At 38.4% G+C, this 24,288-nt stretch overlaps 1 protein-coding gene and 1 non-coding gene across 20 annotated transcripts in view; both read right to left on the bottom strand.

The window, feature by feature from the left end:
- Positions 1 to 24,288, bottom strand: part of LOC120079859 (origin of replication complex subunit 1B-like) — a 94,249-nt gene that overhangs the window by 55,581 nt on the left and 14,380 nt on the right. For all 19 annotated transcript variants that reach the window (XR_005482360.1, XM_039034308.1, XM_039034309.1 and 16 more), the window contains 12 exons: positions 19,714 to 20,492; positions 19,474 to 19,609; positions 10,319 to 10,465; positions 10,089 to 10,235; positions 9,853 to 10,004; positions 9,676 to 9,775; positions 9,310 to 9,432; positions 9,024 to 9,182; positions 8,858 to 8,915; positions 8,288 to 8,466; positions 1,912 to 2,041; positions 1,027 to 1,097 (listed from right to left, as the gene is read on the bottom strand). Coding sequence is in view for 18 of the 19 variants with exons in the window: in XM_039034308.1 (XP_038890236.1) it covers positions 1,027 to 1,097; positions 1,912 to 2,041; positions 8,288 to 8,466; positions 8,858 to 8,915; positions 9,024 to 9,182; positions 9,310 to 9,432; positions 9,676 to 9,775; positions 9,853 to 10,004; positions 10,089 to 10,235; positions 10,319 to 10,465; positions 19,474 to 19,609; positions 19,714 to 20,396 (2,085 nt within the window). In the remaining variant the exon portion in view is untranslated. The remainder of the gene's footprint in view (positions 1 to 1,026; positions 1,098 to 1,911; positions 2,042 to 8,287; positions 8,467 to 8,857; positions 8,916 to 9,023; positions 9,183 to 9,309; positions 9,433 to 9,675; positions 9,776 to 9,852; positions 10,005 to 10,088; positions 10,236 to 10,318; positions 10,466 to 19,473; positions 19,610 to 19,713; positions 20,493 to 24,288) is intronic.
- On the bottom strand, positions 10,331 to 10,408 carry LOC120080633. The gene has a single exon (XR_005482586.1). It is a non-coding gene; the product is annotated as a small nucleolar RNA snoR28 (small nucleolar RNA).

The following is a 24,288-nucleotide window of genomic DNA, read 5'->3' as shown; positions in this document are numbered from 1 at the left end:
TACCAGATGAAGGTAGATCTCCCAAGTATAGATGGCAGAATGGATGTTGAGGCTTTCTCATATTGGATCGAGAATGTTGAGAACTTTTAATATGCCAACACACCAGAGGATAAAAAATTGAAGTTGTATCCTTCAAATTTCAAAGGGGGGCATCAGCTTGGTGGGATCAATGGGATACAAAGAGGCGCTATTATGGCAAACCACCAATCAAATCTTGGCCTAAGCTGTTTCGGTTAATGAAGAAAAGGTTCCTCCCCCTCAATTATCAATTCTCAACAACTCCTGTACAATCACTATCAATTATGTAAACAAGGGTACCACTCCATTCTTGATTATACGGAGGAGTTCCACCATTTAGGGGCTCAAAATAACCTCCCCTGAAACAGAGCATCAACTTATCTCAAAATTCATTCCTGGCCTTCGTGAAGAGATCAAAGAAGTTGTCAAGTTACATCCAGTGGCTTATTTGGTTGATGCTATTACATTAGCCACTACTATTGAAGAAAGCACTGAAATAGAACAGCCCAAGACCTATCAATGAAGACAACCATGGGCTCGGGAACAAAATTTCCCTCGCAAGACCTCAACTGAACAATCAAGACAGCCACCCCAAGGATCTACTTCCAATCAGCAACCCAAGAAAGATGATTCCAGCACAAGGCAGACACCTACAAAGGCACCGGACAGTAACCCTTCCAAAAGAACTCCAAACCCTTACAATAGACCAACTCTAGGGAAGTGTTATCATTGTGGTCAGCAAGGCCACCTATCCAATGAGTGCCCCCAACGTAGAACCTTAGCGATTCAAAAAGATGACACCCAAGAAGAGGCCGGATTGTGTGAAGAACACACTGACGATCTTGCTTACATACAAACAGATGATGATGACCAACTCTCTTGTGCTCATCAGCAGGTCTTGTTATACTCAAGCAGAAAACATCATAAACTTACTCAACGTAGAAAAAAATTATACTCAAGCAGAATACGTCTTTGATAAAGTAGACTTAAGGAACTACATAAACTTACTTGAATATGAGGTGCTTGAAACATTTCTTGAATCGCTGCTTCCACTTCAGCTATTCCAACATGTGTTTTCACTGAAATGCAGAAATATGAGTTTAAATACCCAAATACTGACTCCTAATTAAATTTCAGAGATATATTTCTTTCCAAATAAAATTTCAGAAGTCATTCTAAACACTTGTTTCTAGGAGCAGGATGTCGCAACCTTTACACTATTATATCAGACCAAACATCTAAAGTTTCAACATAAGATCCAGGACTTACATCTACGAAAATTTCAAAAAAAATACATAAACAAATAAATAACCCATTTAAGCAGCTTAGCAAAGGTGAACATGTATTTTCCATGATTGAAATTCCATTTTCATGTGAAATATGAAGCTTCTTAGTGATAAGATTTCGAGCAGCAGTCAGGAAAATTTTCTAGCGATCCTTCTTTACTTTTTTCTCTTCTTTTTCTTTTTTTCTTTAGAGTTACTTTGTAATTCAGTTTCAGAACCAGCTATGCCGCCTGCAAACTTTCTTACTGGACCAGAAATGGAACAAAGACAGTAGCTTCCATGATGGTATCGTTGAAGATTAACAATGAGACTCAACGCTAGATAAAAGTATTAGGGTAGCTCCTACTTCCTGTCAGTACAGCCATGGACAGTTTTCTCGCTCACATAGGAAGGACAAAAATTTGGCAAATAGTAGCCAAAACCTAATACACCCTAAACACATCCAACAAAAGAAATTGTACCTTGCCATGTAAGTGCAAGGAAGCAATGGGGAAACCACCTAAAAGCAACAAAATATCTGGTAGCTTAAATAGGCTTTTAACTTTCATGGGCACAACATTTGCTTCGAAAATTTGTAATACCAAACTTGACTAGATAAAATTTATACCAATAATAACAGTGTCGGAAGTAAAACTCGGTTTCTTCATAAGATGCTTCTTTAAATGATAATCCGTAATTTCAGCTGCACGCCTACATATCTCTAGAGCACGACGCGCATCTCCTGAAATAGCAGCTACCTGACATGATTTATACCATGATGATCAAGTAAATAACACTCTGGATTACAAGTGCAATAATATTATGCTATGCTATTATTTGAAATTTATGGTACATAAATCATTTTATTTATAACTTGGGTAAATTATATTTTTTGTCCCTGAGGTTTGAGATTTGTGTCTACTAAATCACCAATTGATCCAAAAACTTAAGCTTGTAGATGAAGGTAAATTTAATTGTATATCATCTAACACTCTCTCTCACTTGTGGGCTTGAAATACAAAAAGGACCCAACAAGTGGAAATGAATATTAATTGGGGAGGAAATAACAATGCAGGGGTTTGAACACAGGACCTCTTGAACCAACCTGCTCTAGTACCATATTAAATCATTGATTGACCCAAAAGCTTAAGTTTGTGGATGAAGATAAATTAATTATATATCATCTAACAGTGTCAATCTATCCCTAGATTTCAAAAGTGAACAATCAAGTCCCAACATTTAGAAGATGCCCAATTTCAGTCCCTCTATTAACACAATCCATTCAATACTTAACCGTTTGCTAACATGCTATTTTTAAACTTAAAATAATAATTATATTTATTATAATTAAATTAAAATTAAAAAAAAATTAAAGAGAAGAAATTCTCTCTCCTCTCCTCCACCCTTTTTCCCTTTCCCCTTCCCCTCCCCCTCCCCTTTCACCCCTCTCCCATCAGCTACATTCGTCGTCCTACTACAACCACCATCGTTGTTGTTGTGACTTGTGATGTGAATCTAAAAAAAAAAAAAAAAAAAGATGAACACAAGGACGTTTCTCGCTGTTCACCTTTTGTTTCTGTTTCTTACTCTCCCCCTGCTTTCTTTCTTCTCGCCATTCATGGCCATGCTTCTTGATCTAGTTTGCTGGTATGGCTCTTCCCTGTCTTTTTTTATCCTCGTCTTTCTGCCCTAGATTTGATATTGGTTTTCAATCACTCCCATTAAATTTTAAACCTCTTCCAATAATGCACTGTATGGTGTCTAATCATACTGGGGATGATTTTTCAATTTCTTATGTTGCGCGTCAAGTGGGTTTTTATGTGGGAGTATTGCCCTTTTGAATATTTCTCTTCTACTTGTGAAATTGGCCATTGACACGAGGATAACATTAAGATCTCGATGTATTTTGAGGTGAATTTTATCTTCTACACTTGACTTGAAGTAGGATCTTGATGTTCAGGGCTAATGGTTTCCATGTTTGAGATACTTTGATGGAGCTATGGATGCCCTTTTATAGATTTTTTATTTTGTATTTTTTATTGACGGAGTGAATGTTCAAGAATGCAACGACCTTTTATCTCCATTGAATCGGAAAATGATGGATACTACTCAGCATCGGTAGGAAGGTGAATGGATAGGGAGAAGAATGGAGGGATGGGTAAGAAAGGTTAAGTTGAGAAAGCATGGTGGATTCGGAGGGAGAGGTGAGGGGTTGGCTTGGGGGGAGAGAGGAGGGAGACATTTAGCGATTGTTTAAAATAGAGGCAGCACCCACAATGGATAATTCTGAAGTTTTCTCATTCCCTCCCCTCAACAAGAGCAACATACCCTAGAAACTGCATTCCTTATTGGAAGACTATGAAATCACCCTTGGATGATCAAGTTCGTTTGGGGAAGACAGTTGGCATTGAATATTCTGTCAAGATAGCCGATTGGCCTCGATGAAGATAGCCTCATCAAATATAAGGGGACTAGGAGATAAAGACAAAAAGAGTGACTATTAAAAGATTTTTGAAGAAATTAAATCCAGATCTAGTGTTAATTCAAGAAACAAAGAGAGATAAGTTTGATAGGGCTTTCATCAAAAGCATATGGAGCTCAACGGAGGTTGGTTGGTTTTACATTGAAGCAATAGGCAGATCAGGAGATATTACCATGTGGGATGAGGGGAAGATTTCAGTAATAGAGGACATCAAAGGGGAATGTCCTTAACAGTCAAATGCTTGTCTATATGCAAAAAAGTGTGTTGGATAACAAACGCTTACGGCCCAACAAATTATAGAGAGAATCGCCGTGTTCAAGCTAATCACTATGTAGAGCCATGGTGCATTGGAGGAGATTTTAATATGACCCGCCGTGTTCAAGAGCGATTCCCTATTGGAAGAATGACTAAAGGAATGAGAAAATTCAATAAATTCATCGAAGATACAAATTTTCCGGAAATTCCCCTATCTAATGGAAGATTCACATGGTCAAGAGAAGGTATGATAGTTTCACGATCCCTTATTGATCAATTCTTCATATCAAACAATTGGGAGGAAGTTTTCGACAATTCAAGAGTGGTTAGACAAGCTAGAATTCTATCCGATCACTTTCCCCTACTATTTGAAGTAGGAGCATTCGAATGGGGTCCAGCCCCATTTCAATTTTGCAATAGTTGGTTAAATGTCAAAGAATGTTGTAGATTGATTGAAAGAAAATTGGAGGTAGACTGCCAGCAAGGATGGGTCGGCTATGCTATTGCTTCAAAGTTAAGAAACTTGAAATATGCTTTTAAAATTGTCAGATTCAAAGAAAAACAGGAAGAGTAAGGAAGAGTTCTTGCTGAAAGAAATTGAAAGAAGAGAAATTGTCGTTGAAAACATAGATCTCGATGAGCTGGAACAAAGCATCAGAATAGCACTAAAAGCAGAATTAATATCTCTTTACCAAGTGGATGAAAGAAACCTCTTGCAAAAAAGCAAGTTGAATTGGTTAAATTTGAGTGATGAAAACACATCGTTCTTCCATCGGTTTTTAGCAGCAAAAAAGAGAGAAAAAAATTGATCTCAAAACTATTCAACGACCAGGGCATATCAACCAAATCATTTAGAGAAATTGAAGACCTTATTTTAGGCTTCTATACATCCCTCTACTCCAAGGCTGATGGAGTAAGGTCAATCCCTATCAACCTGCAATGGGCAAAAGTATCAAGAGTGCGAAACAGTCAGCTTGTGGCCAGTTTTACAAACCTGAAATTAGAAGAGCAGTAAAGTCATTGGGAAGGAATAAAGCCCCCCAGTCCGGACGGATATACTTCAGAATTCATCCTTAAATTCTGGGATTTATTTAAAGATAGCTTCACGAAGCTTTTTGAGGAATTTTATGGCAATAGAAAGCCTAATTCTTGTGTTAAAGAGAATTTCATTTGTTTAATTAAAAAAAATGGATACAGTGATGGTTAAAGACTTTAGGCCCATTAGCTTAACCAACTTACTTACAAGATAGTAGCAAAAGTCCTTGCCGAAAGAATCAAAGTTATCATGCCTGCATTTATTAAAGGAAGATAACTCCTTGACCCTATCCTCATCGCCAACGAAGCCATGGAAGAGTACAGATCCAAGAAGAAAAAAGGTAGGGTTCTAAAGCTTGGTTTAGAAAAGGCATTTGATAGAGTGGATTGGGATTTTTTGGAGAAAGTTCTACAAGGAAAAAATTTTGATCCTCGTTGGATCTCCTGGATAATGGGCTGTGTTTCCAAACCAAAATTCTCTGTTTTTATTAATGGAAGGCCTAGAGGTAAAATTAAGGCTACAAGAGGCATTAGGCAAGGAGACCCACTTTCTCCTTTTCTATTCCTATTGGTTAGTGAGGTTCTAAGCTTGCTGATTGCAAGACTGCACGAAAAAAGGGAAATATGAAGGCTTTCTCGTGGGAAAAGATAAGGTGCATATCTCCATTCTTCAGTTTGCTGACGACACCTTATTATTCTGCAAACATCATGATGAAGTGATTGAAAATTTAACAAGATCTCAATCTTCGAATGGTATTCCAGCCAAAAGGTAAATTGGGAAAAATCTACAATTTGTGGGATCAATGTAGAGGAAAATAAGCTGATTTCAGTAGCTGCACAACTTTATTGTAAAGTGGAGCATCTACCTTTGATGCATCTTGACTTACCGTTGGGAGGATATCCCAAAAAAGTGTCATTTTGGCAGCCGGTCATTGACAAACTGCAAGAAAAGCTAGATAAATGGAGAAGATTTAACTTATCTAGAGGAGGGAGGCCCACTCAATGTAAGTCCATCCTTTCAAACTTACCTACCTACTACTTGTCTCTATTTTTGTTGCCAGAAAAAGTGCTCGGTATTTTGGAAAGAACCATGAAGAATTTTTTCTGGGAGGGTCACAAAGGAGAGAAGATCAATCACCTAGTAAAATGGGAGCTTGTTACTAAGGCCCAAGAGGATGGAGGGCTTGGCTTTGGTGGTCTAAGAGCAAGAAATCTGGCTCTCCTAGCCAAATGGGGGTGGTGGCTAATAAATAATGAAAATACTCTTTGGAGTAAAGTAGTAAAGAGTATACATGGAAGAGATATGTTCAATTGGCACACTTTTGGAAAAGTAAGCCTTAGCCTTTGCAGCCCATGGATAAGCATTTCAAGATCTTGGCTAAAGGTAGAAGCTTTGGCAGTTTACAAACTTGGAAATGGGAGCAGAATTGCATTCTGGTTTGACCCTTGGTCAGATAATACTCCATTAAAGGTAAGTTTCCCGAAACTATTCAGAATAACACTTATTCCCAATGGCTCGGTCATGGAGCATTGGGATTCCTCCACCTCCTCATGGCCCATCAATTTCCGTAGATCTTTAAAAGAGGAAGAGATTATGGACTTTCAAAACTTGTTGGGCATCATTTCTAAGATATCAATGCGGGATATCCCTGACAAGAGCTCATGGTTGCTTGATCTAATGGATCTTTCTCGGTGAAATCTCTTGTTACACATTTATCATTGGCCTCCCCTCTAGAGAAACATTTGATGAAAGCTCTATGGAAATCCAAAAGCCCTCGGAAGGTTAATATCACGATTTGGATCATGCTGTTCGGGCTTCTTAATTGTTCCTCAGTCATGCAAAAGAAAATGCCTACACATTGTCTTTCTCCTAATAGGTGTGCCCTTTGTAAAGCCGATTGGGAGGATCAGCACCTCTTCTTCGACTGCAAGTATGCTAGAAACTGCTGGGAGAAACTCTTTGATTGTTTTAATACTAGTTAGGTGTTTGGAAAAGTTTTTAAAGAAAATGTGTTACAGGTGCTCGTGGGGCCAAAGTTGAAGCCGGCACCAAAACTCCTTTGGATTAATGTTGTTAATGCTTTGCTTACAGGCTTATGGTTTGAAAGAAACCAAATCGTTTTTCACGATAAAGAGACTCCTTGGTTTTCTCGTTTCGAGACAACTAAACTGAATGCCTCCTCATGGTGTTCTCTGTCAAAGACCTTTGCAGACTATTCAACTCATGATATATGTATCAATTGGAGAGCCTTCATAAACCCTAATTTCTAAGCTGTTGCCCCTAATTATACGCCACTCTTCCACCATAGATTGACAAACTTGTTTACTGATTGCAAATTCATCATGTTCAGATTTGAGACAGCTCGTCTTAAACCTTCATCACCGTGTTCTCCTTCCAAACCTTTGAAGACTTCTCCATTCAAGACATCAACCTTAACTGGATTGCCTTTGTATTTGCCTTTATCTTTCCTTCTTCGTATTATCTAGATGGATGTGTCTAGATTTTTTGTCATTTGTATTTAGACTTTATATCTTTGTGCTAGCTTTCATTTTTCATTGTAATACTTTGGATTCGGTCTAGTCCCAAGTTGTTCTTGGGAATGTGTTCTCAGTTTGTTCCTTTTTGGATGTGATGAGAGTGCTATGGGGATGTCAACCTAGTTGAGATGTCCGGGTGCACTCGCTAATCCTTTTGTTTGGATTTGTTTTGAATGGTCTCTTCGTGTATTTCCTTTCTCTTTGTACTATCTATTCATTATCTTAATGAAGAGGCTTGTTTTCTTTTTCCACAAAAAAAAAAATTGACAGTGTGGATGTGGGTTTTCATTGGAATGTGGGGGAGAGGAGAGAAGAAGATGAAGGGGAGGAAAAAAAGTGTCGGCGGAAAGGATCGGTGTCATTGCCAAAAACTAGGGAGGGGGAAGGGGGAAGGGAGGGTGAGGGGGGAATGAGTTTTTTTGGTCTTTTTTGATAGTTATAATAATTATTTTCATTTTCCATTATTTTTACTTTTATTATTCTATTTTCAAAAATATGACGTCAGTGCCTCTATTAATAATTAATGAATTCTATTGCTTGAGGGATTGAACTTGAGCATTTCATTAATGTCAGAAACTTGACTGTTCGATTTTGAGACCTAGGAACAAATTTGACATAAATCTTAACCCTAGGGATCAAAAGTGCAATTTATCCTAAAATAAATAAATAACATATAGATATAAAAACCAACTACCTTTCTCGATGCAAATTCAATAGCTTGTTTCTCAAATGCATTGATTCCTTCGAGGCGGCTTGAAATGATTTCTTGAAGTTGCTGATAATTATAGGGGCCAAAACAAAGCCTTTCAATACCCATTCGGCTTGAAATTCGAGGAAGCAACTTCTCAGGTAGGTCCATGGTATTTGCAATTCCTAAATAAATTTTTATCAGATCAAGGTTACTAAACTCCAAAAACTACCATCCAACTATCACTATCCTCTAAAGGTTTGATAAACCATTATTGCATGCTCCCAAGGGCCTGTCCAAACACTAGATAGATCATGGATGAAGCTCTAATAGATCTATGATCACATTACAATAACCTAAATCTGTCGTCTAGAATAGAGAATATCGAAAAGATTTCTTTTCAATCTTTATGGTCTCCAGAGCCACAGGTTAGACCAATTGACCATCTTTTAATGCTTGAGAACTTTTTTAAAGAAAGAGAAGGAGAAGAATGGAAGTTCACATTAGAAAACACCGAGAGGATAAAGTGATAAAGGGAAGAAGAGCAGAGGAGCAGAGAGCAACATCAGTGAGTACCTATCACAATCAACTTTGCTTGTGGCTTTGTAGGCCAATCAAGAATATTGTATAGAACCTGTTAGAATTATTTAAAAAAAGGAAAGGAGAGAGATCAAAAGCCACATTTAAAGATAAGTAATGAAGTAGCTTTTGGTTAAACAAGCTCAGAAAGTGCAATACTTACTGACTGATTTCTTGTTACAAGAAGATCAAGTTCATCAATGAGCAGAATGCAAGGTCGCTCATCCTCCCTGCAATTATTTACATCTGAAAACCGTTTGGTCAACAACTGAAGTGCCTTTTTCCAATTAACCCTGTGCCCAGTTAATGCTTCATGTATAACCTGAAATAGTATAGAGCATTATTTTTTTTATGAGAATTACAACTTTTATTGAGAAAAGATGAAAGAATATACGGACATATAAAAAAACCAGCCACAAAAAGGGAAGGCAAGTCAACACCGTTATTACCCTGTATATATTTTCTGGTGCTGCCAGCTTTAGACCATTAACCTCCACAAAGCAATGAGGCCTTATATTTCCTGCATCAACTTTAGCCTGCAAGTTCCTCATTACTGACAGCACACTCATTGTCTAGATTCCAGAAAGAAAAAAAAAAGCACGTTATGATAATATTTTTCTAAATACAGGAGGAAAAGGAAAATCTAGGTTAAACATTAAAAGTACCACTATCCAAGGAACTTTATAGGTATGATCAGTTTTCTCTCTCTCTCTCTCTCTCTCTCTCTCTCTCTCTCTCTCTCTCTTAACTTTTTTTTGGAAAAGGAAACAGATTATAGGTATGATCAGTTGCAGGCTACAGAAAGTAGACATTACCTTGCCTGTTCCTGGAACACCATGGATGTACAAGCATCGCCCCAAGCATTGATCATCACGTAAAGCACTTTCTATAAATGTAGTTATCTCCTCAATTTCTCTAGATTAACAGAAATGTTCAATCAAAGGAAAGAAAAATTACCCATCAAGAAGAATATTTATCAAGTTTCCACTCACTTATTTCTACACGGTAGAGACTTGGGTAGTGACGCCAACATGAGGGTTGCCTTTGCTCTTTCCAATTCAGTCTGTTTGTGGCATCTTATATGCGCTGGGATCTTCTTAGCTCCTATCTTTTGTAGTCCACAAAATCGTCCTTTCCTTGAATTCTGATCATGCATCATAGCACTCAACAGGGGCGGTTTGCATGAACAAAGCCAAAATATACATGCAATAAAGAAGAGAATCCATACTGCAGCCAATTCATGGGTTGAGCTTGAGTAGTTCCGAGATTGTAAAATTTGTGCTCTCTCTTCTTCATATTCCACATCACCATCTGAATCAGGGTCTGCACTCTGATCCAACTTCCACTCTTTGTCACTATCAACTCCTTCGCTATCCTGCCAATTTAGAACATACAAATAAAATTCAAAATATTATCACAATCAACATCCCAATGCTAATTCCACTTTTCCAAGCTTACCTCTTCTTTATCAATTTCAGCTAACCTCTTGAAACTATGCCAACGAACGTCATATTCATACTCACATAAAAATATATCATCCCCTTCCTTGGCATTATAGTAGTCTTTAGGATTCATGACTTCACACAGTCTAAGAAGTGATTCCATCTGCAATGATATATATAGAAACTTCAAAGCTAATTGAAAGAATGTTTCCACACGATGAGATAAGATTATAGATTTAGAATACAACTGCAGCAGAAATAGAGAAGAGAACAGCTAATATAATTAATCATTTCAAATAACTACGTGTAACATCTTAAGATAAATTTAAATAAATTTTCTTGAATTATTGAGTGTGTTCCCCCCTTTCATTTTAGATTTTGGTGCCAAAATTGAGTTAATTTAAAGAGATAATTGTTTTATTTGGATTTTATTTGATAAAAGATTTGAAAGATTTAGGGTTAAAGAAGGAAAAGAAGTTAGGTTAAGTTTATATATACACACACACGGAAGTATATAAAAGAATAAGAGAACATCCCACGAGTTTGGCCTAGTGGCAAATAACAATTACCATGTAACCATCATGGGTTCGCCTAGTGGTAAATAAGAGAACATCCCTTTGATAAAGGGCTAAGAGACCATGGGTTCAATCCATGGTGGCCATCTACCTAGGATTTAATATCCTACGAGTTTCCTTGACACCCAAATATTGTAGGCTCAGGCGGGTTGTCCCATGAGATTAGTTGAGGTGCACGTTAACTAGTCCAGACACTCACAGATATCAAAAAAGAATACACAGCAGTAAGAAAGGGAAAAATGCAGCAACCTCTCCCTCTCTCACCCTCTCATTCCTCCACACAAAATGAAGAGGAGACACCGCCAATCACCATGATCACCACCGACCGTATAGCTGCCGCGCTGCTCGTTAGTCATCTCTGCCCATCACTGGTAAGTGACATCGCTGCCACCGCTCTTTATGTGTTTCTCTCTCCCTAATTCACCTCTACAGAACACTGCTAGACCTCTGCTACTACACATTCGTTGTTGTCTCGCCGCCGCCAAACTCATGGGCAAGTTGGTTGGAAAGCAATTGACCCATTACCCAGATTCAAGACAGTCTTTGACTCTTTGGATTCTTCTAAAATATTCTCTATTAGTTCCTTTCCCAAGCATTTGACTGCTTCATCTCCTTTAGATTTTAAAGTTTATCGGGCTTTGTGGAAATCTAAAAGTCCCAAGTGTATTAACGTCCTGCATGGATAATGATTTTTGGCTCACTTAACTGTTATGCTACACTTCAACACAAGCTTCAGATGCCTTCTATCCGCCCCTTGTATTTGGCTCACAATGAAGATTTGTAGCATTTGTTCTTCGATTGTGATTCTTCTCAATCCTCTTGGTGGCTATTATTCTCTTGTTTTCATTTACATTGGGTAATTGGCAATTCTTTTCGGGAGAATATTTTTCTCAATCCTCTTGGTGGCTATTATTCTCAAAATACAATGTCACATGAAACAAGAAGCAACAAGTACACCCACAGCGCTCTTCTTGACCACCAGTTCTTTCATTGAAGGATCCTTGTTGCATATATGCAATACTAACTTACGCAGTATTGCTCTATACCATAGTGGTTCAGTCACATTATTTTCACAAGCCTCCAGCATTTCACCATTAGTTATTTTCACCCTTCTACAAATTTTGCCATTGTTCTGAGGGGAGAGTCTCAAAACCATTTGGCTCCTCAGCCAGTCAAGAAAATCAGAACCTGAGCCCCTCAGAACAAGCCTAATAAAAAATAATCCTGATTTGTTAGAGGATTGTTGCACAAGAATTAAGCACCATCTTCTTCTATAAGGTCAGATAGCATCTCTTCTTCTTCTAAACAGTTTAATCATTCAAATTTCACCATTCCTAACTCGGAAATTAATTTCTTGAGAGGTACTCCTTGTTCTCCTCTGTCCTCCTCTAAAACAAAGAAGTGCGAATCAGACATTGACTCTCCAATCACTGTTCATGGTGAAGAAATCGAAGGTTTGGAGATTGGTATAGCTCAAGAAGACCGAGTGCAAGAAGATACAAGTGGTGCGGATCTACAGACTCTGTTTATGAATGAAGCGGAGTTGAATGGTGTTGAGCATCATTTTTCATGTTTTTCTCCATTACATCCATCTGAAATACCAGCTCACTTGATCTCCATTGTCAAAGATTGTGGAGTTACCCTGGCTTGAAGACTCTCCTTCTTTTTGATACCTACAGTACTCAATTTCCTCCTAAAAAGACAACTTGTCCTCAACTTCATGAAAGCAACGGGAACCATCAGGAGGGTGATAGGTAAATAGGTCAGCAATACCCTGTAAAACCCCCTCACAGCCCCACCAACGATACCATCCCACAAATGTACTGCTCCTCTAACCAACTATGATGTAGATTACTTAGATTATTTAGGGTTCTCTTGGTAATTTAGCTTTACTAGGGCTCTCTTTGTAGTCTAGCTTAAGTTTTTTTTTCCTAATTTTTTTTCTTAGTTAGGTTGCTAGTTAGTTACTGTGGTTAATATGATTAACCTAGTAATCAAAGCATATCGATCCATGAGCTAAGCCTATATATAAAGGCTAAGGCTCCCCCTTTTACAACACTTTTTTGAAGATCAATGAAATACCGCCATAAGGCTTTTCAGCACCACCAATATTGGTATCAGAGATAGGGAAAACATTCAGCCAGAAGGATGACTAACTCCAAGAATTCGGAAATGGGTAAGGAAGAAATCTATTCCAACGAGCTTTTATGTGATTGTGCTCGATATCCAACATTGCATCCCTCCTTTGGAATATTTAACTGGAAGAATGAGAAGAGTAGAAGAAGCTGTTGAAAATGTACAAAAATGTTTTAGAGGATTAATGATGGAAAACACTGAACTCAACGCACAAATTGACAAAGGAAAAGAGAAAGTTACAGAAAATTCAGCAGCCCAAACCACAAGAAACAAGAATGAATAACGATTGGAAATGTCTGAGAAATAGAAAGTTCTGACAAAGAAAAATCCAAGAAATGCTCCAAGAGTCGCAAGAAAACCAATTTGTCAAGTTAACAAAGGCCAAGGGCAAAACAAAGGCTTGTACACTCCCCTTCCTATTCCAAAGATAATTTGGGATGATTTCACTACAGATTTTGATGTAGTCTAAGTAGCCTCAAGGAGTAATCCTCCAAGAATCAAGGTTGTGAATCATTTATCAAAAAGAATAATATGTCTCATACAAAGGAAAAGACTCATATTTATAGAGTTTACTAAAAGTGGGGTGAAAAGGGAATTAACCTTGAATAATCCTATTCTTTCTACATCAGATCTTGTGTTGAATTTACCACAAACTCAATGAGTTAATCATTCTACTTTTGCTGTGGTTGACCGTTTTAGCAAAATGACCCATTTCATACTATGTTAAAAAACTAATGATGTTGTTCATATTGCTAACATTTTTTTAAAGAAGTGGTTAGGCCACATGGAGTATTGAAAACCATTACTAGTGATAGGGATACAAAATGCTTAAGCCATTCTTCGAAATGTCTTTGGTGAAAGTTTGATACCCATTTGAAGTCTAGCACCACTTGTCATCCACAAACGGATGGTCAAACCGAAGTTATAAATTAGGACTTTCAGTAATTTAATCTTGTGTTTAACAATATGAAAAATCGATCCACGGTTGAAACATCCTTTGAGGTAGTACATACTCACTCTCCTCAATTAACTCTTGATCTTATAAGTTTACGTAGTGCTGCAGATTTGAGTTCAAAAGCTGAATTAATGGCTGATCAGGTTCAAAGAATACATAAGGAAGTCATATACCATCTCCGAGAAGCTAATACTAAGGGGTTGTTTGGCCACTAACCTTTTTTTTTTAAAATGGAAATGAGCCTCTTCATTAATAATAGTGAAATGAGACTAATACTCAAAGTACAAGAGAATTCAAGAGGTGTACTAAGACATCTCAACTACGTTGACACCCCGTTAGCGCCCTCATCATTTTCATACAAACTATCCTCAAGAAAAATAAAACCAAGGCTAAAACCCAGCCCATAAAAATGAGTAACAAGATCATACGGTTTTAACATAAGCCAAAACTAGACAAAACAGAACAAACAAATACCGAAGAGACTAAAAATTAAATTAACTAGAGGAGATCTGATCTGAGAAGCAGTCCACTGGCAATCTGGGAAAAAGAAAGCCCACCAATTTAAGCATAGGTCCTGAATGGAGAAGACTTCGAGATCCTTGCTTAATGTGCATCAAGAGGAAGCATTTTAACGTGCGGTTTCAAAACAGTCCAAACTTGAAAGGGAAGTGAAGATTACAATGCTCTCTAATAATGTGCTGGCCATAATAGGTGTGCATGACGAGTCAAAATCAGAGCCAGGGACAGATCAACCTCTCAACAAATCATCAAACTGGAAATTAGTATGAACAATAAACTTTCCTGAAGGTCAAGGCAATTTCATCCATGTAATGAGAGTACAGTTCAGCGTTAAGTTGCATTCTGGACTTGCAATATCTTCTAAACAATCAGAACAAGATAGGATAGCAATGCTTCCCTTGCAAACTGAAACAACATCAATGTCAACATCCAAAAGAGTACATTCAGCAACTAGCCACTGTAAAGGATCAGAATAAATTTGCTCCAGCTTTTTAGCAACCCTAAAGTATCAACTTGCACTGCGAATTCTTGGTCAGCTTCGTTCCAAAAATAATCTGTCTTCAAACAAACAGATTCAAAAGCTTTAGCCAACGAGTACGGTCATCCAAAAATTAATCCACAATCTTCAACTATGGACTTCAAATGTGATGGAATTTCAGAATGATGCAAAGGTGAAAGACATGAAGTACCCATGACTTTTAAATTCAAATTCTCTTCCTCATGAAACAAAGCATTCAAATCACCTCCCAAATTAACTATTTGTGTTGGTGTTTCTTGATCAAAGACCTACTGCTCATCTGGCTAAAACAACTAATGAAAACCGTCCCCAAATCGGTCTGTCTTAGCTACTTCTTGAACTTCCTCTGTGTCTGAGCAATCTAGATCTTCACTACTAGCACTCACTATTGAATCAACATCAGAGTCTTGCTATCTGGAGTGAGTGCCTCTCGAGATTTCGCTTGGAAACCCTCACATAAAGGTTGCATTTGATCGAGATTTTAAACTCTGAGAGATAAAATTTATTAGACAAGGATTATGGCTGAACTGACCTTTTAATGGAGGGACTAGGAACTTGCACCCTGACACAGCACTCCTCTAATAAATCAAAGTTTACTATTGTTGACCATGAGTTGATGAAAGAAGTCTTTCTTTCTGATGAAGTGTTTGGGGAACTGCTTGATACAGTGGGGACGTCCTTCTAAAAGTGGTGAATTTGTAGTGACCAGCTTGCTCTTCCTCTTCACTGTCAAAGCTTCATTACTCAGAGGTCCCTTTTCAATTAGTCGATTTCCGTTGCACTCGAGCCTTGGTGAGAGAGTTTGATGCACTAGAGCAACTAAAATGTGAATATTTTTTTTTTAACAAGAAACAAACCACTTCATTAAGATAATGAAAGATGTTACAAGTGAACGAAAGGAAACAAACATAAAGTGCAAAACAATCCAACACACTAAAAACCGCAAAAAGGATCAGCAAATGCACCAGGACATCTCAACTAGGTTGACACCTCCCTAGCATTCTCATCATCTCCTAGAAGGACTAGAATCCATAGCTAAGTACAATATGAAGAAGACCTTGCGAATGACAAGGCTTACAACCGAAGGATAAACTGAAAATTAAACTAAAAATTAATAACCATCACTAGGTTGTAACAAAATCAAGAGAGCGGGAAAATGAAGGCATTCCAATTGTGCTTGATGTCTTGTATAGAGAAGTCTTGAAAAGCTTTGGAAAGAGAGCACCAAGAGGAGGCATTGTTATGGGCAATGTCAAATTTAAAGGAGCTAATAGAAGCTTTGTCTTGAAACACTCTTTGATTCCTTTCGAACCAAATTTCTGATAATAAAGCTTTAACTATGTTGGTCCAAAGTAATCTTAGCTTCTTCTTCAAATATGGGCCGATCAAGAGTTGAAGCACGTTAGCTTTAAAATCATTATCAGGAACCCAGCTGACATTGAAGCACTTATATAGAGTTGTCCAACAATTTTCTGCAAAAACACACTGGAAGAACAAGTGTAAGAGAGATTCTGAATTTACCCAACAAAGAGAGCAAACCTGTGGAGAAATATAGTGAGTAGGTAACTTCCTTTGGAGGATATCTGCACTGTTAAGTGAGCCATTCAGCATGATCCAAATCAGTATATTTACCCTTCTAGGACTCTTAGACTTCCATAAGACTGATTCTAGTAGTTGACCAATTGGGGAGGAGAAGGATAGATGCTTTAAAAGAGACCTGACTGAGAAAAACCCATTTGGTTCTAAAGACCACCTTCTTTTATCAGGAATCGAATTAAGTTTACAGTGATAGAATTTTCCAGTCAGGAGCTGGAAGTTTTCTGCCTCTTCATCCTTTAACAGTCTTCTAAAATGAAAAGTCCAAGAGTCTTGTAATGAACCTTCGGGTTTGGTGGAGATGAAGAAGCGCTCGTCCTTCCATTGCTAAACCCTCGTCGATCCGGCTGCCGCCTAAACCCTCATCGTCCGAACCCTCTCCTCACGCTTCCGGTCCGGCCTCCCCTTAGTTCCCTCGTCGATCCAGCTCACGCCTCACGCTTCCGATCCAGCCTCCTCTTAGTCCCCTCATTGATTATGAGGATGGATTTTGAACGCCAAAACTCTTATTATCACCCTTGTTTTCGGAACAAGGAACACTGCAACAACTTCTTAAGTTGGTGTAAACAACTCAGCTTTAATAGTAAATACTATTGAAGTTGCACATTATCGAGTAACTTTTATCTTCCCATTTTTTAATACCTTTCACATTTATCGAGGAACTCCATCTTCTCCTCTATCTCTAATTTTTACATTTATCAAGTAATTCCATCTTCTTCTCTTAATTTACTTTTCACAATTATCGAGGAACTCCATCTTACAACTCCACACCCTAAACATAAACTTACTAGCTCCAACATATTAACCTCAGATTTATTAACCCCACTTAAATGGGTCAAACGCCACCTCAATATGCCTAGTTTGCTAGCATGGATGTTGAGCAACGACTTCTGGGGAAATGTGCAGCAACTTTTAGTTGGAACAAGCTTTAAGAGTTCCATCGATTTACTTTGGCTTGATGCGGTTAAGGCTTTATTGGCAGAATTATGGTTTGAGAGAAACCAGAGAGTGTTTAATGATAAGTCTCTTAGGTGCCAAAATCGCTTTGAATCTGCCCGTCGTCTTGCTTCTTCTTGGTACACCCTCTCCAAACACTTTAATAGCTACAGTATTATGGATTTCAACCTTAACTGGAGAGTTTTTATCTCCCCTCCTAATGGCGGATCTTAGCTTCATCAGCTGTTGTTTCTCTTGTTTTTCAGCTTTGTTATCCCTTTGTTATATTTACTTTGTAGTTCTCTCTGTTTCCGGCCACTGTTTTGGTCTTGTTAAGCCGTTTGTATTGTGTTTAGCTACTTTTCAACCTTTTTATTTTCCCATTAGTCAATGTTTATCTATTCTCTGGATATGATGAGGGCGCTAAGGGGGTGTCAACCTAGTTGAGATGCCCGGGTGCACTAGTTGATCCTAACGCTTTTTGCTCATTGTATAATCCTCTTGTACTTTGAGCTTTAGTTCACCATTTATTTAATATAAAGAATCGTTTCCTTTTCAAAAAAAAAGTTTGCTAACACTAAAAAGGCGGCATAAGAAGTTTGATTGATTTAGCCATTGTACACCTACAATTCCAATATAAAGACATTGTACACCTAAAGAAAGAGAGATTTCATAGAGGAACTTGCAATAAGTTGCAAAAGAGGAAAATCGGATCATATCATCGAATCCTTAAAAAAATTGCCAGTAATGCTTATGTGGTGAAGCAACTAGAAGGCTACGACATATCTTACACCTTCAATATTTCAGATTTATCTACCTATTTCCCTCTAGATGAACTTCATGTTTAACTCAAGGACGAGTTCCTTTTTTATGGAAAGGGGAATTGATGTAGATTAGTTAGATTATTTAGGGTTCTCTTTGTAATTTAGCTTTACTAGAGCTCGTTATGTAGTCTAGCTTAAATATTTTATTTTATTTCTTTTCTCAAATAGGTTGTTAGTCAGTTATTGTGGTTAATATGATTAACCACCATTGTAATTAAAGCCCATTAACCCATGAACTAAGCCTATATATAAAGGCTAAGGCTCCCCTTTTATAACACTTTTTTGAAGATTAATAAAATACCATCACAAGGCTTTTCGGCTCCACCAAAGGATCTTGTGTCCAATTCTTCTTTTACCCTTCCTGGAGAATGCGTACCTAATTGGAGGTTTCACACCTCGCAGTTAGTTTCTATGAAAATATGGATTACATACACTCTAGGGATGTCCTAGCCCTTCAATCTGATATCACTCATATTTCACCTCAAAGGAAGGGTAAAAGAGGAATGGCACACAAGACAATAAAATAGTGGAGTAGGAGGATTCTAGGACCGAGCAATACCTCCCAATACACTACAAACCCCCTCACGATTCCACTAACTGACTATCTAGCGTGCAATTCCTCTTTTACCCTCCCTTGAGTTTGCATGTCGAATTGGAGGTCACACACTTTGCTGCTAGTTTCTATAAAATATGGGTTACACTTAAGAACTATAGGGATGTCCTCGAACGAATTGAAATGTGTTTTCCTTCTCTGTTATGTAAAGTCAAGATGAAAACTATTCATCTTCGTTTGGCACAAGAAAAACTGTGAGCATTAACAAACAAGTTTGGCAAGCTTGGCTTTCTAGAATAATATGATTAGTTTCATTTACATATAACCTTGCTCTTTAAAGATGTCACAACATTTTGTGCATTGCCCATACAAGTTCAATGGACTGGTCCCATACATGACCTTTCAATGACCTTTCAACTAGATAAACTAGCAAATAGAAAAAATAAATATAGATGACAAAAGAAGGAAAAAGAAAACATGTATGTTGAATACGAAGAAATGAATTCAAGTTCACAAACTAAGGAGATAACAGCTACCATAAGTAAAAATCTGTTAATTACCTCAATATCTGCATAATCATTAGTTAAATAAAGCTCTCTCTTCAAGTTATGTGGTTGCCTTCCAGTTGCAGTCTCTTCTGGGATTATATACCATCTAACCTTACACTGATGGTTACCATTTACTTCTTTCCATAAACTGCACATTTTGAATAGTCTAATAAACTAATGTACGCATGAAAATAAATCAGGCTGATGTTTATAAACATTCAAAATATAATATATAAGTAAATAGAAATCCACCTTTCAATGTGAGCAGCCCACAAATCGCCTGCCAAAAGCTTCTCCCTCATTGTCCTAACCCGTTTTTTACCCTCCAGAGGCTTTGGCAACTGAACCTCTTTGCCCATTTTAGCAGCCTCACAAAACTCACAAATCCAATCCCCCTCAGGGATTACCTTCATTGGCGGCTTCAAACACTTCAAATGAAAACCACCAAGACAATCATCACACTCGATCATTGTAGCCTTTCCAGACTTAAAGCACACTCTACACTCCTCAACTTCAGGGTCTTCATCGTCAGAGCTTGCATCTTCTCTCCTCCTCACATAAACATCATCCCCAACCTCAAAGTCACCACCATCAAACACCACTTTTTGATAATACACCCTCTTCCCTAATCTCCCACTCCCTTTTTTGTTGATCCCCTCCTCAGACCTAAAATTCTTTGAAGCCGTTGCTCTTGTGACCATTGACCTCTTACTATATCTCTTTCTCTTCTTCCCTTCTAATTGCTCGAAAGATGAAGTAACTTCATTTAGCTTAATCTCATTATTTCGTGTCCACTTCTGACTCCTAGAAGATTTAAGATTTCCCCAAGGTACACCACGTCTCTTAGTTCTAGATGATTTTGCAGTTTCACTACTTGTGATTTTTTCTAAATATTCATTCGCCTTTTCCACTAACCTAGTTGATCTTCGCGACATCTTTGGTCAAACGTTGCCCTTAATTTCACATAGGGGAGGGGTTCATCTTTGCATCCTCTTCCTTTGCTCTACGGGTGATAATGGATGGAAGAGGGTCTGAAATAAATAAATGGAAAAACTAAGTATAACACCCATCAATTCTCAACTAAACTGGAAAAACTTTAAGCATAACACCCATCAATTCTCAACTAAACATTGGAAACATTACTAAGACTTCTCATTTTCTCTAACTCAAGTCAAGAAATAAATTCTATGATAGACCCCAAATTACTAAAGTGTACAAGTGTAAGCGTGTGAGAGAAGAAATTGTGTGAGAGGTTGTTTACGTGTAAGTGTGACTGTGTGAGGCCCATTAAGTTTGTCATTATGTACAGGGCCTTGAGGGAGAGTGGAAGTATATTGGTGAGGTTTGTTTTAGGAAATCATTTTTGTATTTCTCTTTAGGAGAGTTGGGGAGCTTTTGAATCTTTCCCAATTTTGCTTTAATAAATAAAAGTGTGGCTTGAGCCTAACATTCTACTCCTTCGTTGAAAAAAGAAAGAAAACTAAAATTTTCCAAGGTCAAGCATTGAGTTGAGTTGAGAACACCATGAAGAAGCGTTGAGTTGAACAGCCTCGAAGCGGGACATCCAAGGTGAAGCATTGTCATGAAAAACGCGATGATTTCTTTCAAACCACAATTCTGCTAGCAAAGCTTTCACTGCTTCGGTCCATATCAACCTTGGTTTTTCTTTGAAAGTGGGGCTGATGAGAAGCTGTGGAGAGAGGCAGTGAGAGGGAAGCTTCGATTGCTCACAGCTGCACAGTTGAGGAGACCATTAAGCATAATCCAGATTGTGATGTTAATCCTTCTCGGGCTTTTGGTTTTCCATTGTGCATAATCCAATCTTTTCCCAATAAGGGAAGCTTTAGAGAGATGCAATTTGTGGAATTGATTTTGCTGCAACAACACCAATTAAAGATTGAAATTCAATGCATTCTTCCTCCTTTAACAGCCTTCTTAAATTAATTGACCAGGAAGCGGTTGAGGAATCCCAAAAATCGAAGCCATTAGCATTCGGGGATCAACTAAATAGTCTTGGAAACAGACTCTTTAGGGGTAATAAAATGTCCGCCCAAGGGTCAAGCCAAAAGGCTATTCTTCTTCCATTTCCTAGTTTGTAGGCAGCCAACGAATTGACTTTTAACCAAATCTTTGATATGCTACCAAGGACTACGGAGACTGCAGTTAACCTTTCCACTGGTGTGCCACCCAAACAAGCTTCTACCGTGTATACTTCTCACAACTTGATTCCAAAGTGCATCTTCTTCAACCATAAATCTACAACCCCATTTTTCTAACAAGGTTAGATTTTTTGTTTTAAGGCCTCCAAGACCAAGGCCACCATCCGCTTGGGATTTGGAGACATAATCCCATTTTACTAAGTGATTTATTTTGCCTCCTTTATGTCCTTCCCAAAAGAAGTTCCTAAATAACCGATCCACAATTATGTCAAAAGAGAGACCTTGAAGTAAAGATGTCTCTCTCCCCTCCCTCCTCCCTCTCTCCCCTCCTGTCCCAACCCAACCTTTCATCCCCTCCTCGCCGGAACTCACCATGCCTCCTCACCTTAACCGTGCCTCTTTCCCTCCCGCTTCCCCCTCCTCCTCCCGATCACCCTCCGGCTATTTTCCTCCCTTCGGCTCTCATTGCCCTCTTTGTGCAATTCTCTGTCATGGAGCTTAAAAGCTGTTGCATTCTCGACCACTTCTTCTATATGTGGCAAGAAGGTTCTGGTTTCCTTTTAGAAGACCTAAAGAGAGGCCAATCCATCTTCCTATCCTTGACTTCAACCCAATGGCTTCAAGAGAGCTTCCGTAGACTATTGATTGGTTCAACCTTTGAATTTTTCTGACTAAAGGAAAGAGTGGATCGGAGCTTCATCCAACTAACAAAATTTCGAGCAAAAGATGTGTGGTTTGTAGAATGTGTTGTTTGGCCACTCTCAGGAGGAAGGAAGAACATTCACATTCCATTTGGCGACGATAAATCAGGATGAAAAGACTTCAAGGACATGATTGATGTCTACATACACAACTTCAAAGAGCCCTCTGTTCAATAGGTTAGTCCTCCTTCAAAAAACCTTCCCCCCGAACAGGCTCTGGCCAGTAACTTTAGTCTTGTTCTTCTACCTCGTGATTCTCATGAAAAAAGCTTTTCAAAAGTGTTAAAAGCTAAGCCCCATAATTTCAATACCCTACCTCACCCACTGTCCCCTGATCCAAACCTGAAAAAACAGAGTAAGCATTCTTTCTGGATTCAGAAGAATCATGAAGTTTTTAATGAAGATTTTCGTAAATTATGGATCATTTCAAGATTGTTATTCTCAAATGGGTGGAAGGAAATTGCCAGAGAACTTAGTAAGACATTCAACACCAACATTATTATCAATCCCCTGTTTGCAGACAAGGCTTTAATCAAGGTTAGGCAAGGTGACTTAAACGATTGGGTGGTAACACAGGGCAAATGGAAGCTATATGGCCCTTATCATCTGTTATTTGAAAAATGGAATCTCTTTAGACATGGCAGGCCACATGGCAGGCCATCAGTAATGTAAGGATTTAGGGGTTGGGTGTCAATCAAGAACCTCCTTCTAGATTATTGGTGTAGAAGCACCATTGAAGCAATTGGGGCTTACTTTGTGGTCTTGTTTCAATTGCATCAAAAACTCTCAACCTCATCAATTGTTTGGAAGCTAAAATTCAAGTCAAAAGAACTCTTTGTGGTTTCATGCCAACCACCATTGAAATTAAAGATGAAAATTGTGGAAATTTCTACTTAAACTTTGGTGATATTAAATGCCTTGATCAGCCTTAAAATTCCCTTGATACTGTACTATTTAAAGATTTCTCTAATCCAATAGACTTAGTTCGTTTAAATCAAGTCTTAAAGGATGAAGATGTCAACTCCCAGTTTGATGTTTCTGAATGGTCCTTTCTATTGTCTTCTTAGTCCAAGCCTAAGTTCTCAAGAAGCCCAAATGCGGAAGCAAAAAAGGGCCTCCAGAAGTCACAACCATTGAAAAGAGATAAGAGAACTTTAGAGGAATGTGAAAAGTCACCCCTATGGGAAAAAACACTGGTATTACAACCAGCCATACTCTATTATCAGCAGAAGAAGACGATCAGTCACTAAGACTTGACGGCAGAAAATTACCAAGGAAGTCGAAAAGCCAATAATTCCTGCTATGCAGTCACAGCCACCTGAAGGCGAAAAGTTTCCATTGAAGGAAGTCAAAAAGTCATCAGTTTTAAACAAAAAGCCAACAAAGACGCCTCGTGCAAGCGCCAAGGCTCCTCGAATCCCACAGTCTGAAGATATTTCTCTCTCTGCCTTTAAGAAGAAAGAGATTATGAAAGATGGATGGTCAGCCGGCATCCCCTCTTTAGAATTTGAAAGGCCTCTCACGCTAAAAAGAAAAAAGAAAGAAAAGTTATTGGGCCACTGTAACGTCGGACTCCTTATTACTACATCATCAAAAGAGGCTGCTTTAAGCATTATCGAAGACCAAGCGTCTCATAAGCCTGCTCCACCCTTCCACTGCCTCCACACAAGTAATCTGTCTTCCCCTGCTTTGCCAAAACAGTTGGCTCCTCTGCCACTGTTAATCTCAGAACCAAATTCGAGCAACCATGCCCCCCCTCGTGCCTTCCCCTCCCCCCGCTCTAAACCACTACCTAACCCCAGCAAACCAATAACCAAACGGCTCCCCAGAGCACGTCACTCCTCATGCCTCTTTAAATCATTCCCGAAGCACTTCATTAGAAGAAAATATCTAAAGGAGCACTCTAAGAGCCTTTGCCTCAGAACAAAGACAATGGCTGACCATATTCCAGACTTTATTGAGGCTAG

The sequence above is a fragment of the Benincasa hispida genome, chromosome 6 (genome assembly GCF_009727055.1).
Source record: "Benincasa hispida cultivar B227 chromosome 6, ASM972705v1, whole genome shotgun sequence".
In the NCBI taxonomy this organism is placed as follows: domain Eukaryota; kingdom Viridiplantae; phylum Streptophyta; class Magnoliopsida; order Cucurbitales; family Cucurbitaceae; genus Benincasa; species Benincasa hispida.
The sequence above is the reverse complement of the archived record's forward strand: the minus strand, read 5'-3'. Positions and strand labels throughout refer to the sequence as shown.